The sequence below is a fragment of the Culex pipiens genome, chromosome 2 (genome assembly GCF_016801865.2).
Source record: "Culex pipiens pallens isolate TS chromosome 2, TS_CPP_V2, whole genome shotgun sequence".
Classification (NCBI taxonomy): domain Eukaryota; kingdom Metazoa; phylum Arthropoda; class Insecta; order Diptera; family Culicidae; genus Culex; species Culex pipiens.
Genome location: NC_068938.1, coordinates 195,138,735 through 195,160,171, shown reverse-complemented (window position 1 = coordinate 195,160,171; position 21,437 = coordinate 195,138,735). Strand labels below are relative to the sequence as shown.

Here is a 21,437-nt window from a genome sequence, read left to right as displayed (position 1 = left end):
ACATAAAGAAAGACTTGTCCAATGAGACCTGATTTATGGAATGGGAAGTGAAGTAGAATTGATAAAACTTTAAAAGGGTTGATGTTGGTATTTTGGGAATAAATGTCTGTGAGTAAGACACCAACCTAAAAAGGGGTTTGAGTATCGTTTTTTTAACATCACTAAAACTTTTCCCCAGTTTCACAAGAATTCTTGTGATTTTTCCAGATTGTTTTTTTTTCCATTTTCTAGGAAAACACAGAGAAATTATATGTCCGAATTTATTCGTCTATGCAATTAATGAATTGCAACATAGTTGCAATGTGAAACGAAAATTATGCTTTCGTTCTTAGAGATTACCCCAATCTCCCCTACATTTTGGAGGCTCCTAGCACAAAAACCAAACATCGAATATGCAAAGTGGGTATGAACTTGAGCACATTCACCTTCCAGTAATGTTGGCACTTTTATTTTTATTAATTATTTTGAAATATTACTTTTCTTTATGTAAGTTTATTCAAATCCTCTTTTCGTGTTTTAAAAACAAAATTACGAAGTTTTTTTTTATAAATAGTTTTTTTTAATACAAACCATTTGTATCTAGACACCTATCGCTATAATTACGCATAATTTAAAAAAACACACAATTTTAAATCTTTTCCCCCCCGTCCCAACCAGCTAATATAAATTCGTCCAACTTTAAAAAACACAGTTATCTCAAGGGTCTCAATTGAAAACGTTATAAAAGCGATTGCGCTTTCGTTTCGGATGCTCAGTTCGTTTGTGCACTTCGTCGGGTGCTGAGAATATACATACTCTTTCCATTTTTTTTATTTTGTTAACTTGCGGGAGAAAATACACCAGTCTGGAAGGAGGAGAAAAAAAATAATAAAAAATAAAACAAGCAGAACGAAGAATTTGGACCGCGATCGGCCGGGAGCGTGCGCGAGTGTGTGAGGAGGAGCTGGTCGATTAACAAGAAACGAACCTGCTTCTCGCTGGCTGAGAGGAAGAGCTGCAAGGAGAGAGAGAAGGAAAGAAAGAATGGATAACACCGCGAAGAGCCTCATTTGCTTGCTGTAAGTTTTGCCGATCGATCTAATGCCAGGTGTACGAGAGAGAGGCGCTGGCGGGATTTTTGAAAAGGGTGTGAAGGGTGATTGTGCCAACTTAAAAGTGATTTGCGTGTATTGTGATAATGTGCTAAGTAAATTCATAAAAAAAAACTGTGGAAAAAAGAATGTATTCTGGTAAATTGTTTATTATCAAGTTTTTTATGTTGTGAGTCCGAAAAGTAGATTATTATTATTTATTATAGTTTTTGTTTGGATTCAGAATGATTTAAAACAAAAAAAATCTTCTGTTGTTATTATTATTTAGTTTGTGCTTTTCTCAATTGAAAAAAAAAAATCCATTTTGCAATATTGTATATTGCAATGACTGGCTAAAAACTTTAGCTATTCGTCGATTGAAATTTTTGATAAAAGTTAAATTTTTCCCATTTTCACATCCTTAAAGTCAAAAAAAAAATAATTCAAACTATGACTTTTTATTTCATTCTCAATCGGTCAATTGATTTTTACATAATATGCATAATTTTTCAATTAACGATATCTCTGTTTTGTTCGATTTTTTTGTGAAACTTTCCGCAAATCAATATATTTTTTTTAAATTTCGTATTTGTTTGCATAACATTTGAAAAAGAAAGAAAATATTTCTTTCAACAGTTCTGGAATGTTAGGCTTGATTTTATGATTTCTGAGAATTTGTTTTGGAAAAGATCAGAAACATCAAAGTTTAAGTTCCCATTTAAAGTCGTAATACGGTCAAAACTGAATTGATGAAAAGTTTTTTAGCTCCCCTAATATTTTGTTCGGATGCATTTCAATCTTACATTATTTTCAAATCAAACGATTTCCAAACTTTGTCTATCAGGTTCCAGTAACTATAAATGGTTTTATATTTGAGAATAATGTGAATTGTTTGAAGAAATCGACGGTAGAAGTTAATTTTATGTAATGTCTATGTAATTTTTTTCAATAAAGTTTTTTTCAATAGTGCTTCAATTACAGTTTTGTTGAAAATTTGATGTATAAAAAAAACTTGAGTGATTTTGACAGTCGCTATGCTTCTTAAATATTTCTACCTTAACAGGTTTGTTCAACTAAGCTTGTAACCGTTCAATAAATTTGAGGTTAAGTAACTAAAAAGTTCAAAGCTTGAGAAATATGCATGAAAATCTGAGGATATTTTTGAGTTTTGTTTCAAAAACTTAAAACTTTGAACCAAATTTTCAGATCGTATGTTTCATTTTGCAAAAAAAAAACTCGATTCTAGCAAATTATCTCACCACAGTTTACGGTGCTTACAAGAATTTTACGTATTTTGACTTAAATTTATTCAAATTCTTTGAAATTATAAAAGATGTGAAAAGCTCTTTAAATTTCTTTTATTTTTTGCGATTTTACATTCTTTCAGAATTTAAATAGGAGTTCTTGATAAAATCGCTTATATCCAAATTTGTTTTAAACTAAACTTCTGAATCCAAGAGTATTTGCATGCTTAGAAGCTTAATCAGTTCTCAATTATTTTGTTTATAGTTTTTGCATTCTCCCAAATAGCAATCCTGATAGAATTAGAAAAAATAGAAGATTTCTAATTATTTTACAATATTTGAAAAAAAGATGGTTCATAAATGTTTCACATATATTTATCAATTATTTTTGAATATTTTTCATAAATTAAATTTTCAAATTGTCATAATTTAGTGATTCTTCATAAAAAGCAAACAATAATAAACAAAATGATTATTGCATTTTTTGTTTTATCTCTGAAGAAATTAATTGAGGTTTGAGATAAAGAAATACGGAATAAAAAAAAGTAAGAAATATCTTTTGAAGAGAAAATTCATAAAGAGCAGTTTTATTTCAATTAGGAAAGCTTTCAAAATTCAGAACTAATATATTTTTTCAACGAATCGCTTCAAAAACAATAAACGAGTATGTTTTTTTATTTTCGTAAATTGTTCCGTAATTTTTAGTTTTGTGTTTATCAGTTTTTTTTTAAACAAATTCTATATGCCATGTTAAAAATAATTTAAGTTTCTTCCAAAGTGAATTAAAATAATGTTTTTTTTTTGTTATTGTGGCTCATTCTTTATTAACAGACTTTGAAAATTTTATAGCAAACTCGGAATCTCTAAAAAAAAAAGAATCGAAAAAAGGATTCGAAACATAAGGCTGGTACAAATTTTATTTAAAGTTTTTGTACTTTTTTCAACTTCATTTGAATTGTAAGTGCAATCAGCTGAAATCAATTAAAAATGCATTCCCCTACGTTTAGAATCTTTTTTAGCATGTTTGGGTTGATGTAAACATTTTTTGAATTTTAGAAAAAAATCGATGTTTAGTTTGACAAAAAAGTTTTTTTTCGCTCAAATCTTACATTTTTTGAAAACTAACAATTGCAAAACAACTGAACTGCCCATGTTCGCATAAATGTCCGATATGCAAAAACAGCAAGCTGAGAAAAAATAATTTGAAGTTTGTCCCACACATAAGGCTACGTGTTAAGTTTTCACGAAAAAACAGAATTTCCTCCTGATTTCTACAACAAAGTACTGGATGTTATAGGCTCTTTTGAAAAAGCACACGGTTTTGAACCAAACTGCATCAATAACTCAAAAGTGATGAAAATGCATATAGGACATTTATGCGATCATGGGCAGTGAACTAGTGTAAAATTTATTTTAAAACACATTTTACATTCAAATGTTTAGACTTTGGCTTGTTGCTTAATTTTTTTTTGCCCCCCCCCCTCGACCACGGCCTGAGAACTTTGAAAAATATTTGTATCGGCCATAGTCTGTACTAAAGTCTGCATTTTTTGTATTTTTTTGTACTACATATACATAATAAAAAAATAATATTTTTAATGCAGTTCGGTATAATGTTAAAGGAATTATAGAGATTTGTTTAAACACATAGGACCTCATAGTTCATACCTCCTTTAAAATATGTAGAGTACAAAAATAAAATAAAAGATACAATTTGCAAAAATCATAATAATAACTTTTTGATTTGTTGTTTTTGAAGCGATTTATAAAATAAATAAAAAATCAAATTTGTTCACCCCTTTTCAAACGTTCCCCCCCGAAAGCGTCTGCGTGCGTTTGTGTGTGCGGTTCGTGCCCGGAATTTTGCACGCGTGTGTCTATTTTTGCCGGTACCTCTCCTCTTGTACTAAATCTAATGGACAAAAAAAAGGAGAAATTGGGGGGAGGGGGAGAAGATAATGACGACCGATGGCTAATGGCCGGTGGACGGAGGTGGTCAATACTAGAACAGCCAGGCAGACAGCAACAACAGACTGATCAGAGAGTGTGTGGTGAAATTAAGTCAGATCATGCGCTGTCTTCTTCGGGCTCGGGTGGTGGAACCAGCCCACGATATTTGAATGATAACGGTTAGATTCAATGGAGCTTGACCCACTTTGCTGGATCCCGGGACTGGGGTGGGCTGGGAGTGGATTTTTTTTTTAGTTTCTGTTAATATCGGAATCCGGTTCTTTATTTTGACGCAAGATCTTGATTTATCGAAAGGTGAATCATGTTTTATGGCTTCGATGGAAAGACCAGAAAAATTGGGCTACATTTAAATGTGAATGGATGGCGGAATAATCGGGCAGACGTTTTTTTGATCGATGAAAGTTCAAGAATCGAAAAGGAAGACGAGTTGGGGCATCAAAATCGTAACCTTTTCCGTTGATGGAGTCATAACATTTATGATGTTTCTACAGTCCACCCGAGCAGACGGAAATAACTTGGGAAGGTCAGTTTTTGATATTGTGAGAAGATCAAAATCCGTTATTGGGATGATCGGATTAGTTGTTAAAATAACAAATTTCCATAACAAAGATTTGTTCGAAAAATAACTCAAATTGTTATTGCTCTGTTATTTCAATAACATACTAATAACATAAAATCCAGAACAATAGAATAACAAGGTTAGTTATTCTGAGCGATGGATGGGGAGCACCCAAATAACAAAAACTGTTATTTATATGGATTGATTGCATAACAAAAAGTGTTATTATTTTATCACCCTGAACAGTTTTTTTTAGCAGTTAAATTACAGAAATCTTACTGTATTATATTCTTTGAAAGTTGTAACAAGACTGACTCACCAGACATTTGATAAGAAATTACCAAACTCCGGATTCAGGTCACTTTAGTCGGCTTTACATGTTTGGCTGATTATGCCTTCTCTCTGGCTACTCCTTTCTGAAAATATAGATAATTATCACAAAGTGTCTTATTCTATCGTGGAAAAACCAAAGCACTTATCTGATACTAGTCGAGCCGGTGATATTTATCGCCACAAATAAAACTGACTAAATATGATGCATTTTGTTTCGATGATCACTAGTCTGAAAAAGAAAAAAAAGAAAAATCATGATTCTTATAAAACAATTTAACAATTAAAATTTTGAGAAATTATTTAAATTCTCTGGGTTGTTTTCAAAAAGACTCAAGAAACTTTTAATCTTTTGCGTTCAGAGCAGTTGTAGGACTTGAAGCTAAAAAATCCGTTTTTTTTGGTTCACGTAAACAGATCGAATCGGCTTTGATTACAAATTACTGCTGCGTCCTTTTGAAAAAAAAAAAAAAACGATCGGTAACTTAAAACAAGTAAACAAACGAAACGTTTTAAAAATTATTAATTCATAAAAAGATAAATATTGTTTATAGGAAATTTGTTCACATTGCCATCCAATTGTACTGAACTTCGAAAGATTTTTGATCAAAATGAAACTAAAGGAGCAACATTTTTTAAATTTAATAATGTTAAAGCATTTTGACAGCTGGAACTATTTTGCCATAATATTTGATATCAGGCTACATGTACAAATAAACAAACAACATTCGTCCTCCTCCTCTACCATTAAACATCTCGAGTTTAGTTAATCATTTACCTGTAAATTGAGAATTTCCAAAATTTCTCTCGCTGTCAAAATGCTTCTAAGAAGCTTTCTTTATTGCAAATGTTGTCAAGAGAATTTTAATTAAACCCCCGCAAAGCACCCACGACAAAAAGAAATTTAATATTTTTCTAGCAAAATAATGGAAAACGGCCGTTGTGGGTTTGTAAACAAACCTTTCATGCCAGATATAAACATCCTCTACCATGTTTAAAAACCCACGATGGCGCTTTTGCATTGTTTTGCTAGATTAAAACACAAATCTACCGGAACTTACCTTTAACACTCGAAGCCCTCTTCCGGGAAGATGATCACCTGAAAGCTGTGTGGCAAGTCCTCGGCAGGTTCAGCTCGGCGAAACCTTTCATAATCCAGTGGTGGACTGCCGAATGACGAAGTCTATCTTCCACAGGGCGAAAAACTTCTGTTGGGGCACCGGGGCAGGTGTCCTGCGCTTCCGTCTGTGGCAATTTTGATCACAATTTTGCTGCCAGTCTCATCTTCGGGCAATCTGCAAACAATCACACACACGATGAACAACAAACCACATTAATGAATTGCAATCTTCTTACCGCCCCCTGTTTGTTTACTTCCTACAATCCTGTGGACACTTGCACCTACTTTATTAATCGCAAAACACTTAAAAATACCGTAAACAAGCCGAAAAATAGACCCCGACATTCGCGAGTCGCAACGAACAAGACCACAACAAAACGATGCAAAATTTAATTTGACAGCTCTTCCAAGCAGGAGGAGCCGTTCACGAACACCGTAATGCAAAAATTAAACTAAAAAGTTTTCTATGTTGATTGCAATCTCGATTATCAACTCAATTATCAATTAGTATTAGTATTGTTAATTATTAAGAATCAAAAAATTGCAATGGGTGCAAAAATTAAACCGCAAAGTGCGATTTTCAGTTACATTGTGGGAATTAAAAGAGCGGTTGGCGTCCAGCGCGTTTGGATCTGTCAAACATTGGCCAATCTGTTTCTCTTGACAATCTATAATCTGCACCAACCGGCTTGATGTAAACAATCCCGACCTAGATCCCGACACACTAAAATCAATATCAGTACAAAATAAAATTTACTCAAAAAATTACCCAAAACCTTTAAAAAAAATCTATTTTTTTTCACACATAAGTGATATTTTTTATCCTTTTTTCATTGTGTAGCGTTAGTTAAAGGTTCTTAGCATCATTTGCAACAAAAAAGCTGTATGTTTACTTTTTTGACTTTGGTCCATTTACAATGTTTTGCTAGAATTTTAGAATAATCCTATCTGGCGTAATTTAGTTCACCCTCGGCTTGGCATCACTGCAACTGCTGCTGTCGCTCGCAACACCCTTACCAAAAATCATGATTTTTTGAGTTCCAAATCCCACTTTTCATACGATTTTTTGAGTTCAGGTACTACAACCATAAAAATGGTTATATGGGTTGAACTGAAAAATTCGTATGAAAAGTGGGTTTTGGAACTCAAAAAATCATGATTTTTGGTAAGGGTGAACATTCCATCTGTCATCTTTTCAGGAAAAAGCGATCAAAACAAAACAAAACTTTTCAGTCAATCAAACCGCGAGTTGCGAAATCAAACGAAATTTGCGGATATTTTTCTTACTGCTGAAGTTTTTCTATCCTAGTGCTGAAGTTTTTCGTGGCCTGACGACGATTCTACAGGCAGATCGGACAAGTTAGCTAGCGCCGGATCACGGTGCGCTTCCGGTGATGATTACGTCGCTGCCGCTCATCCCGTTAGGCATAAGCAGCGCGATGTTGACCTCCTCCAAGACACTCCGACCACACACGATATCCAGAGTTCCGCCGAAGGTTTGTCCATGATCCATGCGTACGAAATCCAGACGCAAAACATCCCTAAGGAGTCTGCAGAGAACAACCACTTGAAAATTTTCCCGTCGGCGCACGGATTACTCGCTGAACCCGACGACACGAAAGATCTGGACTAAAACCTGAAGATGATGCTGCACAATGAGCGGAGAAAGCAGCCGCCGGCCGCCACAGAACAAATCCTAGCACCCAAACCGTAACCAGTTCTAGCAACAGAATTTCATTTCCTGCTCCTCGTCCTCCTCCTCCAGCAGTTACGATTCATTAGAATCAAGGTGCCTGAGCTTGCCGGAAACGTTCTGCATGGAACTGTCGCAAGAAAAACCGGCCACCATCCTGCTTTTGTCCACCATGCACAACATTTCTAGATGTGACACCTGCAGCGGGCATGATTGCTCGGGTCAAAACGACCAAAATCTGTCGGTGTGCTGCTGGAGTAGGGGGTAGGTGAGCGTCAAATGTTCCGTCAATCCAGTCAAAACTTTCGCTAATAAAATGTTAATTTCCAACCCCCATTCACAGGTAGTCGTCAAGTTTTTCGTTGAAACGGTATCCAAGAAGGACAAAGCCAAGGATCTCGTGCGCGGAAATTCTCGAACAAACAAGAACGAGGAGATTCCCATTCCTGTTCTGGTCCTGGTCGGGATCCCGCAGAAATGTTGTTCAGCACAATTGTGTGAAGGTGCTGTTCTCGCTATGGCTCAACGGAACACGGTCAGGTCGGCAGCATGACATCAGCACGATCGAGACAGTCCACGTCGGGGATCATCTAAAGCTGATAGGTTTCGCTTTCAAAAAGAAGTTTTAAATACAATCCGATCTGATACACTCTACTTAGTCCCAAAGTTATACGGTTATTAGTAAAAATAAAATATTCAAAAAAATGTACTAGAAATCATCTTGAATAATCTAGATTCGATTCATATACAAAAAAAAATGAAATAAATCAGATTCAGAAACTGATCTGAGCCAATTTTACCTTAAACTGTTTAATTGTATTTTCGAAAGAACACTGCTGGATGAATTCATCTTTTGGGAAATGTTGACATTTATTATCAAACCAAACATGTATTATGATGGTTTGTGTGTGAAGGTCTTACCAATACAATCGCACTGCAAATGATTGATGATTTTAATGATGATTATGTAGAAGAAGCCCAAATATATGTTTATCCGATTTCACCTTAATTTTATTTGTGTTCAAACTCGTTCGTTTTTTCCACTATCTTGCCTCAAAACTAAGAGTACCCTCGGTGGCTGGTCACTTTTTCGTTTGACACTTTTTAGTTTTCACAGCGTTGGTTAACAGTGACGAACTGTCACTTTTTAACACGGAACTCACAGTTACTGTCAAACCAAATGTTTGGCAGTAAGTTTAAGCTTATGTAAAGAGGTGTCAGACTAAAAAGTTACCCCTTTCTTTTAACAACAAGTGGTGTCAAACCAACGGGTTTTCAGTGTTTAGGGTTTAACTAACATGCACGGACGTTTTTTGCGCAGAATATTTGATAATCATGGGCAAATCATGTCCAAAGCACCTAATGGATGGAAAATGGGATCTCCAAATACCTAATTCTAAAATATTGTAAAATATGATTTTAATGTAAAATTCAATCTGATACTTCCCTTTTTTTTCATTAAACAGATTCAGTAATTATTATGTTACAAATAACAAATTCATATTCCAGCTCGGAAATATGAAAAACATAACTTAAACTGTTATTATCGTCTTATTCCTCATTTCCAATGGAATATCAAACCAACAGTTCTTGTTATTATGCAATTAAATGAAGAAACATAACTTAAACTGTTATTATCATCTTATTTCACATTTGCAATGGAATATCATATCAATAATGGTTCTTGTTATTATGGAATTGAATGGAAAAACATAACTTAAACTGTTATTATTATCTTATTCCACTTTTCCAATTGAATACCATCCCAATAACATTTTTTGTTAAAATAACAGAAACTGTTATTATTTTTTCTTCCGAAAATTATTTACAAGAATATTCAATAACAGTTTCTGTTATTTTACCAAAATTTGTTATTGAAATGACATGAATTTTGTTATTACCGTCTGCCCGGGCAGATGATAAATATTTATTAGAGTGGTGTTAAAAAATTAGTTCAATGAGTTCTAGTTTATTGAACGAATCATCATACGGGCCTTTCTGAGCACTTCGCTACTTCCTCTAAACGCAATCCATCGTATTCCTGCGTTGTCTTTGCCTTGGAAGTATCTTCCGTTTAAATTGCTACAATATAAAAAATGTATGTTTTTGACCCAACAAATTTTAAAACTTACATACCTGTGCAAGCAATATCTATACCACCACGCACCGTAATACGACTCAGCGCAATACCCCTCCCACTCATCATTATCAGCATCAAGAGAACTTCAGCCAAGATGATAACTCAAAGAATCTCCAGCACTTCCAGTGAAATTTCCCAAACTTCTCAGCAGATACTGTTGCTCTGGTCCAGCCACTCGAAATTCGCTGTATCGTGCCACCGCACGAATCCCCTCCCAATCCTCCAGAACCACGTGCAGCTCGTACCGTCTCGAGTAGGTCAACTCGTGAATCTTGCTCAAACCTAACCAAAACTCTCCTTCGATGTTCCCGAAACCATGCTCGTAATCGTTCCAACCGCGGTAGAAGTGAACCGATCCTTCGTAGCGATTCTGAACGACGATCCAACCTCCACCCTCGTACTCCTGGTCACAGAACACCTCGAATGGTTCGCGGAAACCTGGTTGGGGGTGGATCAGCTGAATTCCCGAGTGAGGATTTGTGGTCAGTGAGCACGTTTGGGGTAGATTAGATCTGATGTTTTAAAGAACTTGGTTAAAAAACATTCAATATTATGTAAATATCTTCAACCTTGCAAACTTAAAACTGGCAAAGATTAGAATAGCTTTAAGCAACGATGTAACAGGCATTGTGATCATGAACTAACTGCGACCAACTCGATTGTTTGGCTTCTTATGTTCCAAATTACCTACGGTTGGCCAAAGTTATTGATTGACCAATGTAGAAATACTTGTTAGTTGTCGCGCTTGTCGTTCTGAAGTGAAGGTGTTAAGAAGACGTTATTAAATTGTTGTCGTGATCGTGTTATCTTGCCACCCCATTATAAAATGGGGGGCTGTTTGGGTGAGACTTTAAAAACTTCGATTTATCTGATTCCCAAGCAGACGGAAATAACTTTGGAATAACATTTTTTGAGATTTGTAAATACTAGGCCAATAACATTTTATGTTATTTATAACAAGATTTGTTATTCGCCATTATGAAATTTTTGTTATTGGATTGTTACTGTAATAACAGAATAATAACACTTTTAGTTATTCTTCAAACAAATCTTTGATATTATTTTAACAACTAATCCGATCATCCCAATAACAGTTGGAGTTATTCTTCCATAACAAAAATGTTATTCCGAAGTTGTTTTGGCTTTCAACCAATATCAGACCAGTAACAAATTTTGTTATGATAACGTAAACTGTTATGAAACTCTTATGCCAAAATGGATTTTTCAAGAATATTCTTAAACACTTCTTGTTATTTTAACAGTATTTGTTTTTGCATTTCGTTATTACCGTCTGCCCGGGCAGCGGTATGACCCCTTTTATTTTTGAACATTAATAAAATTACGTGTTTCCAATAATTTGCAATATGAAATTTTGCTGATTTGGAAATTCGGTGTCAAAGGGATTTTTATGTAAAATTGGACGCCTGATTCGATGTACTCAAAATTTCGAAAAAACGTATTTTTCATCGAAAAAAAATACAACTTTTTTAGGCTTCCATATTTTTTTCTTACTCAACTGTAAAGGAATTTTTGACACGTCATTTCAAGGGAAATTTAATGTACTTTTCAAATCTGTGATAGTCCCGATTCAGATCTAACATTTTCATTTTAAAATTTTGTGTGTTTTGTACCTTTTCAATTTTTTTTAAGAGTAACAGTATTATACAAAGTTGGAAACAGTCTATTATATACATTGTGATATAAATAAATAAGGAATTTTCATGTTAAAAGACACAAAATTTTAAATTGAAAAAAATAGTTAATTTCAATCGTATTTTAATACTTGTTTTTCTCAATTCGTACAATTTTGCCAAAGAAAAAAAGAAAAGATATATTTTAAAAAGTGGAAAAAACAATAAAAAAAGAAAAATTGATTTGAATATTCCTTCAAAAGATATAAAGATTTTAAAATATTTATTTACGTACCATTTGTGCATGGAAAAGTAGGGTATAATAACAATATCGTTTTTTCTGATTCTTTTTACAATTTTACAATGATTTGCATAATTTATGTCTTTTTTCAAAATTGTCTTATTTGCTAATAATTAAGCACCGAAATGAATAATTATAAAAAAACCAAGAACAGAGTGTAATATGTAATAAATAAAATCGTGTCAACAAAATACAAAAATGACTGATCTGACAAGAATTCAAAATTCAGCTATTATGAAAGATCAAGTATTCCAAGAAAATCGCGTTTTTGTGATCGTCGCCAAAACTTTGTCAAGGCTTTTCCATCAAGGTGAGTAGGATATAAGCCGTTTGATTTTTTACAGCGGCATCTGCGTTGGATCGTCCTCTGCCATCTGAAGCAAATTTCTCTATTTTGACAAAAAATGAATAATAGCCATTTTTAATGATGGGCAGCGATCATATCAATGTTATAAAATAAAGCAAAACAAATTATAAACTGGAATGAATGAATTATTATAGAATTAAGTTTATTAATTGCCGTGGCTAGTGTTTAAATTTTACCAGGCAATTTTGTATTCAGGTTTTAGTTTACATAATCTATGCTTGAACTAAATTGTTATTAAATCTATGAAAAAATATGACTTCTACCTTTTTTTGTCCTAACTTCCATTCAAGAATTTTATGATTTTTTTTTGTTTTAGAAGCCCATTTTGAGCATAATTTTTTTTTTGAAAAATTTTAATTCTATTTTTTGCTTATATCATATTTGGATTTAGAATCTTGTAGTTTTAGGTATGTTTTACAATCTCCAATCACTATTTTTTGCGTATGAGCTGTATTTTATAATAACAATCTTTGAATAAGGGTTTTTTGCTATTTTCCTATTTTTTGTCTTTGTCTTTCAGCTAAAATTTAGCACGCCTCTATTTTTTGTACCTTTGTTATACCTTAGCTTCTATTTTTTGTACCTAAGTTATGATTTTTGAGTTTGTTTTAATGTTATTTTAAATCTAAATATTGTAAAACAAATTTTCAAAATTATTGTTTGAATCTGAAATTAATTTTACAATCGAAATAGTAGTTTATGCAAAAAGTTGCAAAAAGAGGATATTTTCAGCACGAGTCGTACATTTATCCAACGAGGTTCACCGAATTGGATAAATACGAAGAGTGCTGAAAAAATCAAGTTTTGCAACGAGTTCCATACAACATTTTTTTGCAATTCCGAAAAACACCCATTGAGTGAAATTTTATGTCAAATTTTCATGTATTTTGTCAATAAATCGTTTGAATCAAAAAAAATGTACGAAACAAGTGTTGAAAAGTTCAACTTTTCAGCACCCATTTCAGTGCTGAAAAGTAGAACTTTTCAGCATTGATTTGGAAACGTGTTGCTATTCAATTCTGTTATTTTTTGAACAAAAAAGTTGTCGTTCAAGAATGACAATAAAAGTAAGTAGTTTCACGACGGAATTGCAAAAAATACATTTTTGGTACATCGGGCTGTTTCCAACTTATAGGCAATTTTAAGTATTTTTTAGCCATCCTCACTGAAGGAAGGCTATAATTGAGGTACCATAAGTTCATATTAAAAATTATTAAGTTTTATGAAGTCTTTTTAAACACGATTTTGATGAATACAAGAAAGGGTGAAAATTGAAAAAGGTCCGGCTGATGACGGATCTTTCACCGCAGTGCTTTTTGAGATGATTATGTTCAAACTTCTCATAAGTGGCAGCACTAAGCTTTCAGTCTAAATTTTTATGACAGCAACGTAAGTAACGCTTTCATAGCATTTTGTTTGCATGTGTTCATGCGCAATTAGGTTTTACGCCGACTCGATTTGGAGGTTAGAAATTTGACAGCTTGGCTGCACTGTTTACATTTTTTGCACGTGTGTCTAAGTAAAAATGTGTGTGAGTGTGCGCTCGTGACGTCACACTGTAAAACCTAATTGTGTCAAACAGAAAGCTTTTTCAATTGATTTTAGGAGGAAGGCACCAATCACTGGGGTGGTTAACCCATTCAGGTCTGACCAAAATATCAAAATTTCCGAAAATAGCCTATAATTTTCGTATGGTCATAAAAATCATTTTCCAATCATTTTTTTTGAATCTATAATTTTATTACGGTTTCAGACTAAAAATTGCAAATTTTGTTGAACATTGGGTGATTACTAGGCTTAGTGATTTTTCACGCTCGAAAATTGCAAATTTCACGGAGACCTCAATTTCAAAACACCAAATTTCACGCAAATTTCACGGAACGTAAAAAATGTTAAAATAACTCTGAAAATTTTATGTTTGAATCACAGAAACTGCTTTTTACGCTTCATTATATATTATTTAAATAAACTAAAAACAATTTCGATACATTTGAACCTGACACAAAAAAAAATCTCCTAATTTTCCAAAATGATTCCACCTGGGTTATGGGTGGGAACCAAAGTGTAGGGCATGCGTATTCTCATTTATTGAACTGCTTTTTTATTTAAATATTTGACTAATAGAGCTAAAAAGTTTTCGCTGATTTGCTTCATTTTATTGAATTTCATGTCAAAGCAAGATTTAACAATCTTGTTTAGCCAAAATGGATTTAATAATTTGTATTTTTTGCGACATTGAGCACATTACAATATTTTTAAAGGTTTTCGTCACCATATTCCAAATTTATATTTTTAAAAATTAAGCAAGATTGATATATTTGTAATGAAATCTAATTTTTATTCAAAATGAAAATAAAAAAATAGTATTGCTCAACTAATAAGGGAATCATCCACCCAAATAATCAAATATCGTTTAAATAAAACTGGACTCAGAAAAATCTGAATTTTATTCAAAGTTGATTTCAACGATAAAAAATACCCTTCATCTTAATTTGAATAAAACAAAGCTTGATTCTTTAATTTCTTATGAAGCTATACCTATAAAATAAAACATATAAACTTATATTAAGCATAAGCATTAGGGTGCCCAGAAAAAATGACCCCCTGCTCCACAAGCGGAAAACGGTTTATTGGGTTATTTTAAGCATCTGTGTAAATTTTGAGCGAAATTGGATGAGATTAACCCATTGATACCCGAGCCTAAAGTTGGTGAAAAAAATGTTTTTCATACAAAAATGACTTTTTTAAATCGCTAATAACTTTTCAGAATCGAGTTTCACAGCTTTGGTATGTTCTACAAAGTTGTAGATCATTAAATTTTCAATAAGAATCTCACTTTTGGGAACATTTGGATGGTAATAGCGCACCGTCCAGACCAAACCGTAAGAAACTTGGGTTTTCCATACATTTTTTCGATTTTTCCCATACAAACTTCACCTCCGAGTATCAATGGGTAAATGATTACCGATTTTGCTCATGTTTGGCCCAGAGTCCTAAATTAGGTCAAGGAACAATATTCAGCTTGTGGAGCGAGGTTTTGCAAAAAAGTGCCATATTCTGGGCACCCTAATAAGCATAAGCATAGGTGCCCACCCGCAGTTGCTACTCCGTTATTGACCAGGACCTCCAGAAGTTACATCCACGAGCCGTGGAAGATAAGTGGGAGCTATCTTTCCTCGCTTCGCAACTTCTCAAAGGCCCCTATCATGCTGATCAATACCGGCGCCGGCCACGACCAGTGGTAGGGTCACGGGGAAGTGGATGGGAATGTTAGTCCGATACTTGAGTGATAGAGACCGCCCAATCGACTGCATCTCCGACAAAGTATCACATGAGTTTTGAGGGGGTTAGTAGATGGGTATGAGGTCAGGATTCACGAGTGGCAGTGATGTGACCATGAGCATTTTGTTTATCGGTTGAAAATTTTAAATCTTAGGCAGCCGGCTGCGGAAGGATAGATAATTGATCATTTAAAAAGTTTTATTTTTATCGAACGCGTGCCAGCCGAGCAGTAGTGCTATGGGCTGGACTTATCAGTATATTTTTACAATTTAGATAACGCGAGCAAATTTCAAAAATAGTAAATAAATGACGCTTTACTCTTCATAAAATTGATCGATTCGAGTTGGAATAAATTTTTACGATCATTTACGATGAAAATTATCGCGCAAAGAACAGGACTGCGCGTCCCCTGAAGCACTGCACTTATGATGTCCAATAAGTTATAATAACCAATCACCCCATGCACACAAACAGCGACACAAAAGAAATGAAAATGAACATGCAAAAACAAGACAGCGCGTCCGCGTGGTCAGCGCACCAATCAAATAAAACATATAAAACATATAAACTTATATTCTAAAAAAACTGAAAAATTCTTCAAATGGTTCATATCTAGCTTTTCAATTGTAAATAAATAAAATTTACTTAAATAGTCTGTATGGATGAAATATTTATTATTTCGCTACTTTGAAGAAAAAAATTATTTGAGAAAACCCGAGCCGGTAATAACTTGAGAATAACATTTTTTGATATTTGAAAATACTAGGCCAATAACATTTTATGTTATTTTTAACAAGATTTGTTATTCGCCTTTATGATTTTTTTTTGTTATTGGATTGTTATTGAAATAACAGACAAATAACATATTAAATTATTCTTCGAACAAATCTTCGTTATTATTTATTATTTTAATAACTAATCCGATCATCTCAATAACAGTTGGATGTATTCTTCCAAAAAATGATATTCCCAAGTTGTTCTGGCTTTCAATCAATATCAGGCCAATAACAATTTTGTTATGAACTCTTATGCAAAAATGGATTTTGCAAGAATATTCCATAACACTTTTTGTTATTTAAACAGTATTTGTTATTGAAATGTCATGAATTTAGTTATTACCGTCTGTTCGGGATTTCACAAATTCCACGCCGTCCACGAAATCGTCAAAAATCACTAACCCTATGTTAGCAATTAAACAAGGGTATTCGCTCGCTTAATTCTACAGCATTCAATAAGATTAATTTTACTCTTATTTGAGTTTGATAAATCATTTTGAGAAAAATGGTTACAATTTCACACAAACATAAAATTTCACGGGATTTCACGGAAAAAGCCAAATTTCACGGATTTCACGCTTTCCGCGAAATCGTGAAATTTCACTAACCCTAGTGATTACCGTTACTCGACCGGCTTCGAAAATTTAGGTAAAATCGGTTGATTAGAAATTTATGTTTCTTCATTTAAGTTTTTCATAAAAGGATGTCTCGAAACTATTTTAAATTACTAAAATGATTTTTTTTTCCATTTTCAGCTCGCTCGCGGTCCTCATCGCCGTCGTCGATGGTGCCGCCACCCCGAGCACCCCGAAGGCCGTCCTGGGCAAAGATGGCGCGATGCGCATCTACCGGCTGGAGATCGAGAACGAGCAGGACGTTTCGAAGCTGAACTTTCCCAACCACGAGGAGGTGATCCTGAACTCACCGCGCATCAGCGTGCTCAGCGTGCAGATGCTGCTCCAGCTGCGCTCGGTCAAGACGTTCTGGATCCAGAACGGAACCGTTCCGGTGGCGCACGTGACGCCGCAGATTCGGAAGATGGTCATCAGGAATTGCAGCACGAGCGATGTGATTATCGATCCGAGGGGCGAGTACGAGATGAAGCACTTTACGTTGATTTACGGCGAGTTGAAGGCACTGCCGCCGAACTTGAACTCGATGAAGAAGCTGGAGAAGCTGTCGTTGAACGAGAACAAGATCGAGTACGTGAATTTGGCGGATTTGGCTGGGTTGAAGAACTTGAAGGAGTTGAGTTTGTTGAGGAACAAGATCTTCCAGATTCATGCGCCAGCGCTGCAGATTGCGGATTTCCCGAATTTGGAGAAGCTGAACGCTGGATCGAACAGGTTGACGGGGATCGACTTTGAACGGTGGAATGCTCCCTCGCTGAGGGTGGTCTACCTGCAGCGGAATCAGCTGGCCGCCGTGCTGTCCCTTCCGGGAGCGCTGCCAGCGCTGGTTGAAGTGAGTCTGTACGAGAATCCTCTGAGTTGTGAGTGGTACAATTTGGCCAAGCGAGAGCTGAAGGTGAGGAAGGTCAAGATTCTGAACAAGGACCAGACGGTGTGCGAAGAAACGGACGAAGCGCTGGACGATCTTGTGACCAAGACCAGGCTGCAGGACACGTTCGTGACGATCCAGCTGATGAACCACATGAACTCGGAGATGATGACAAGCTCGAAGATCGGTTCGGTTGAGCTGCAGGGAAAGGTCAGTGACTCGATGGGAAAGGTTAAGCTGCTGGAGAACCAGCAAAGGATCTTGCAGCTGTCGATGAACAACTCGGTGATCTCGATTCAGAACCTGCAAAGCAGAAACGACATCTTGGGCAAGGCACTGGAGATTCTCAAAAGCAAGAACGACTACCTGAGCACCGCACTCAAGACGACGAGCGAAGACATCTCAAAAGAAGTTCAGCAACTGCGAACGGACAACGCCGTACTGCAAGTTCGAGACAAAAGCTTCGAGAAATCGATAGATTTGCTGCAGAAAAACACGGTTGAACTCCAGAAGGACGACAAGCGGCTTGAGAAGGCAATCTTAGCTCTGCGAAGCGACAACCAAGCCATCAAGGCCGACATCCAGAAGCGACTGAACGTAACCAACGGAAACTTCTCGGCGGAAATCCGGCAACTGAAGCAGGAAAGTGCAACCTTCATGATGAAGGACAAAGCGCTCGAGCAGATGCTGGAAAGTCTGCAGAAAGGTGCCGCTGATCTGCAGAAGGGCGAGAAACGGTTCGAGAAATCGCTGGAAGTGTTGCGCTCGGAGAATGTATGGTTAAAGGAGAAGCTCAACGATACGGTGGCGAACGTGACGGGGGAATTGTCGGAACTGTGGGAGCAGAGTGACGGTCTGCAGAATCTGTGGCAGACGTCGCTAGCGAAACTTCAGAACGATAGTGCGGAACTGCGGAAGGAGGACAAGAAGCTGGCAAAATCGCTGGAGCTGATTCAGGAATCGAACGAAGCGACGAAGAAGGAAGTACACACTCAGCTCACCAAGGCCGGGGTGAACTTTTCGGCGATGGTTCAGCAACTACGGAAGGAGAGTGAAGATTCGCAGGAGAGTGTGCGGAGGTCGTTGGAGAAGCTGGAGAAGGAGAATGCGGAACTGAGGGGATTGGAGAACTCGCTGATGAAGATTCAAAACGAGAACGAGCAGCTCCGAACGTCGATGCAGAACCACCTGAGTGCGGCTACCGGAAACGTCTCAACCGACATCATGCAGCTGTTTGAGGAAACTGGCTTCATGAAGACGCAGATAAAGGAGACAACTGACAAGGCGGACAACTTGATGATTTCGCTGACCATGCTCGGAAGTGAAACCACGGAAGTTCGCAACGAAAACGCCAAATTGGTCAAGAATTTGGCCAAGCTGCAAGAGGAGAACGAAGCCACCAAGACGAACATGCAGAGCTTGCTGAACATCACAACGGATCACTTCTCGGCCATCATGCAGCAACTGCAGATGGAAAGCGAAGGTCTGCAGAACAGCCTGCAGGAATCGCTGGAAAAACTTCAAACCGACAACATGGATCTACAGAACGCCAACGAAGGACTCGGCAAAACCATCCTCCAACTCCAAACTGAAAACAAAGAATCCCAAAACAACCTGCACATGCTGCTGAACGTAACGACGGAGAACTTCTCCGTAGCATTCCAGCAACTGCACGAAGAGAACGAAGGCCTCGAGAAGTCGCTAGCCATCCTGCAAGATCAAAACCTCGACCTAAAGCGGTGGAACGAAAACCTGGAAAAGTCCGTCAAGCAACTCCAGCGCGAAAACGAAGCCATGCGGAACTCGATGCAGCAACTCCAAATGCAAACGGCACAACAGATGACCAAAACGGCAACACAGTCCAACAACCAAGCCGCACTCCTAACCGACAAGCTCGTCGACCAGCTTAGGAAGGAAAACGCCGCACTGGAAGCGAAACTAAAGCAAAGCAACGAAAAGTCAGCGGAGGAGATTGCCCAGCTGCACAAGCGCATGGACGAGTTCCTGAAGGCGAACATGGTTGCTGGGATTGCTGCGAGCATGATGGACGGAGGGATGAACGCGATGATGAACTCGGTGGCGATGAACGCCGCGGCGAGTCCGGAGATGAACGTCAAGGAGGTGGATTCTGCAGCGAAGACGGTTGAGGAAAGTTCGACCAAGGGCGTCAGCGTCGAGGCTGGAACGGAAGCTGCGCAAACGGGGGAAACGGCGGAGAAGAAGGCGTAGCTGAGAATGAGTCTGTTTGGTTAGAGTAATTTTAGGTGGTAAATATAGAATTAATTTAAATAAAATGTTGGTCGTTTTTTTTTATTTCTGTAATATCACATCGTCATGAGTCATGTTTTGAAATTGAAATACTTGTGTGTGTGTGTGTGTGTGTGTTTGGGTCATACAACTACATCATGACATACATTTCAAGAGCATGATTTTAACTTATGCATCCAAGCGTCTAGATTCTGAAATATAAGTTTTTGAATTCGTTGAATTGATAGCGCCAAAATGTAGGCAACCAGTACAAGTTTTTCGTTTTGCCTACCATAATAGGGGGAAGCAGGCTACAAACAGAAAAGGCGAATTCGTTGTTATGACATAATGTTATTTTGATTTTTTCACAAATCAAGAAAATAAAAAATAAATTTGTTTTTTAATTCGATTAATTTTAAATATAAATCTTCTAAATTTAGCTGGAAGCAATTCTCCGCGAAAACCGGAAATTTGTAAATATTTGTATCAGTGGAATGAATAATTCATTAAACTAAATTGAATTATTTTTCGATCGATAGGTGATAGGTTGCCTATGATTTTTGATGAAATATTGTTTTTTGAATAAATCAAATTACGAACATTTTTTTTTATTCTGGCATTTTGAAACATTTAGAGGTCGTGCTCCAATTCGGATAAAATTTTCAGCGTTTGTTTGTCTATAGATGAGATGAACTCATGCCAAATATGAGCCCTCTACGACTTATGGAAGTGGGGTAAAACGAGCATTGAAGTTTGAATCTTAAAATTGCTCGCATTTTCATAATATTTCATCAATTTTAACTCTCTTAGATGCATTTGAAAAGTCTTTTAAAGCCCTTCAAAATGTGACATAAACATCCGAGATTGGTTGGACTGTTTCTCATAGCTTTCACAAATTACTGTTAAAAATTAATATTTTTAAAACCATAATATCTTTTTGCTACAGCCTCCAACATCTATTTTTCCATAGGTCAAAAGTTAGGTAATTTCATGGAATATATCGCAGTTTTTTGATAGTTTTAAGATTTTTCTATAACAAACATTTTACAACGTTAGTTTTTGCTCTGTATGCCAACAAGAAGACAATTTTTGGTCTCAATTTTGACATATTTGAAATTCGTCAATCGGGGCACCGATCACCGACCTCACTATTTTTTTGAAAAAAAAAAAAAATAAATAGCAAAATCAAGTTTGCCTGAAATATTT

General features: G+C 36.0%; 1 protein-coding gene and 1 pseudogene across 1 annotated transcript; one reads left to right on the top strand and one right to left on the bottom strand.

The window, feature by feature from the left end:
* The first annotated feature begins 816 nt into the window (after positions 1 to 816).
* On the top strand, positions 817 to 20,278 carry LOC120422663 (girdin-like). Its single transcript, XM_039586167.2, has 2 exons — positions 817 to 1,058; positions 17,240 to 20,278. The coding sequence occupies exons 1-2, from the start codon at positions 1,024 to 1,026 to the stop codon at positions 20,211 to 20,213; spliced, it is 3,009 nt and encodes a 1,002-aa protein (XP_039442101.1). The 5' UTR covers positions 817 to 1,023; the 3' UTR covers positions 20,214 to 20,278.
* On the bottom strand, positions 9,924 to 10,755 carry LOC120422665 (angiopoietin-related protein 2-like; annotated as a pseudogene).
* Positions 20,279 to 21,437: the final 1,159 nt, after the last annotated feature.

What these genes read in the sequence shown, in the direction of transcription:
- LOC120422663 (XM_039586167.2), top strand. Translation starts at nt 1,024, where the DNA reads ATGGATAACACCGCGAAGAGCCTCATTTGCTTGCT. An exon ending in AAGAGCCTCATTTGCTTGCT is followed by an intron (nt 1,059 to 17,239) that starts GTAAGTTTTGCC and finishes TTCCATTTTCAG; the next exon opens with CTCGCTCGCGGTCCTCATCG.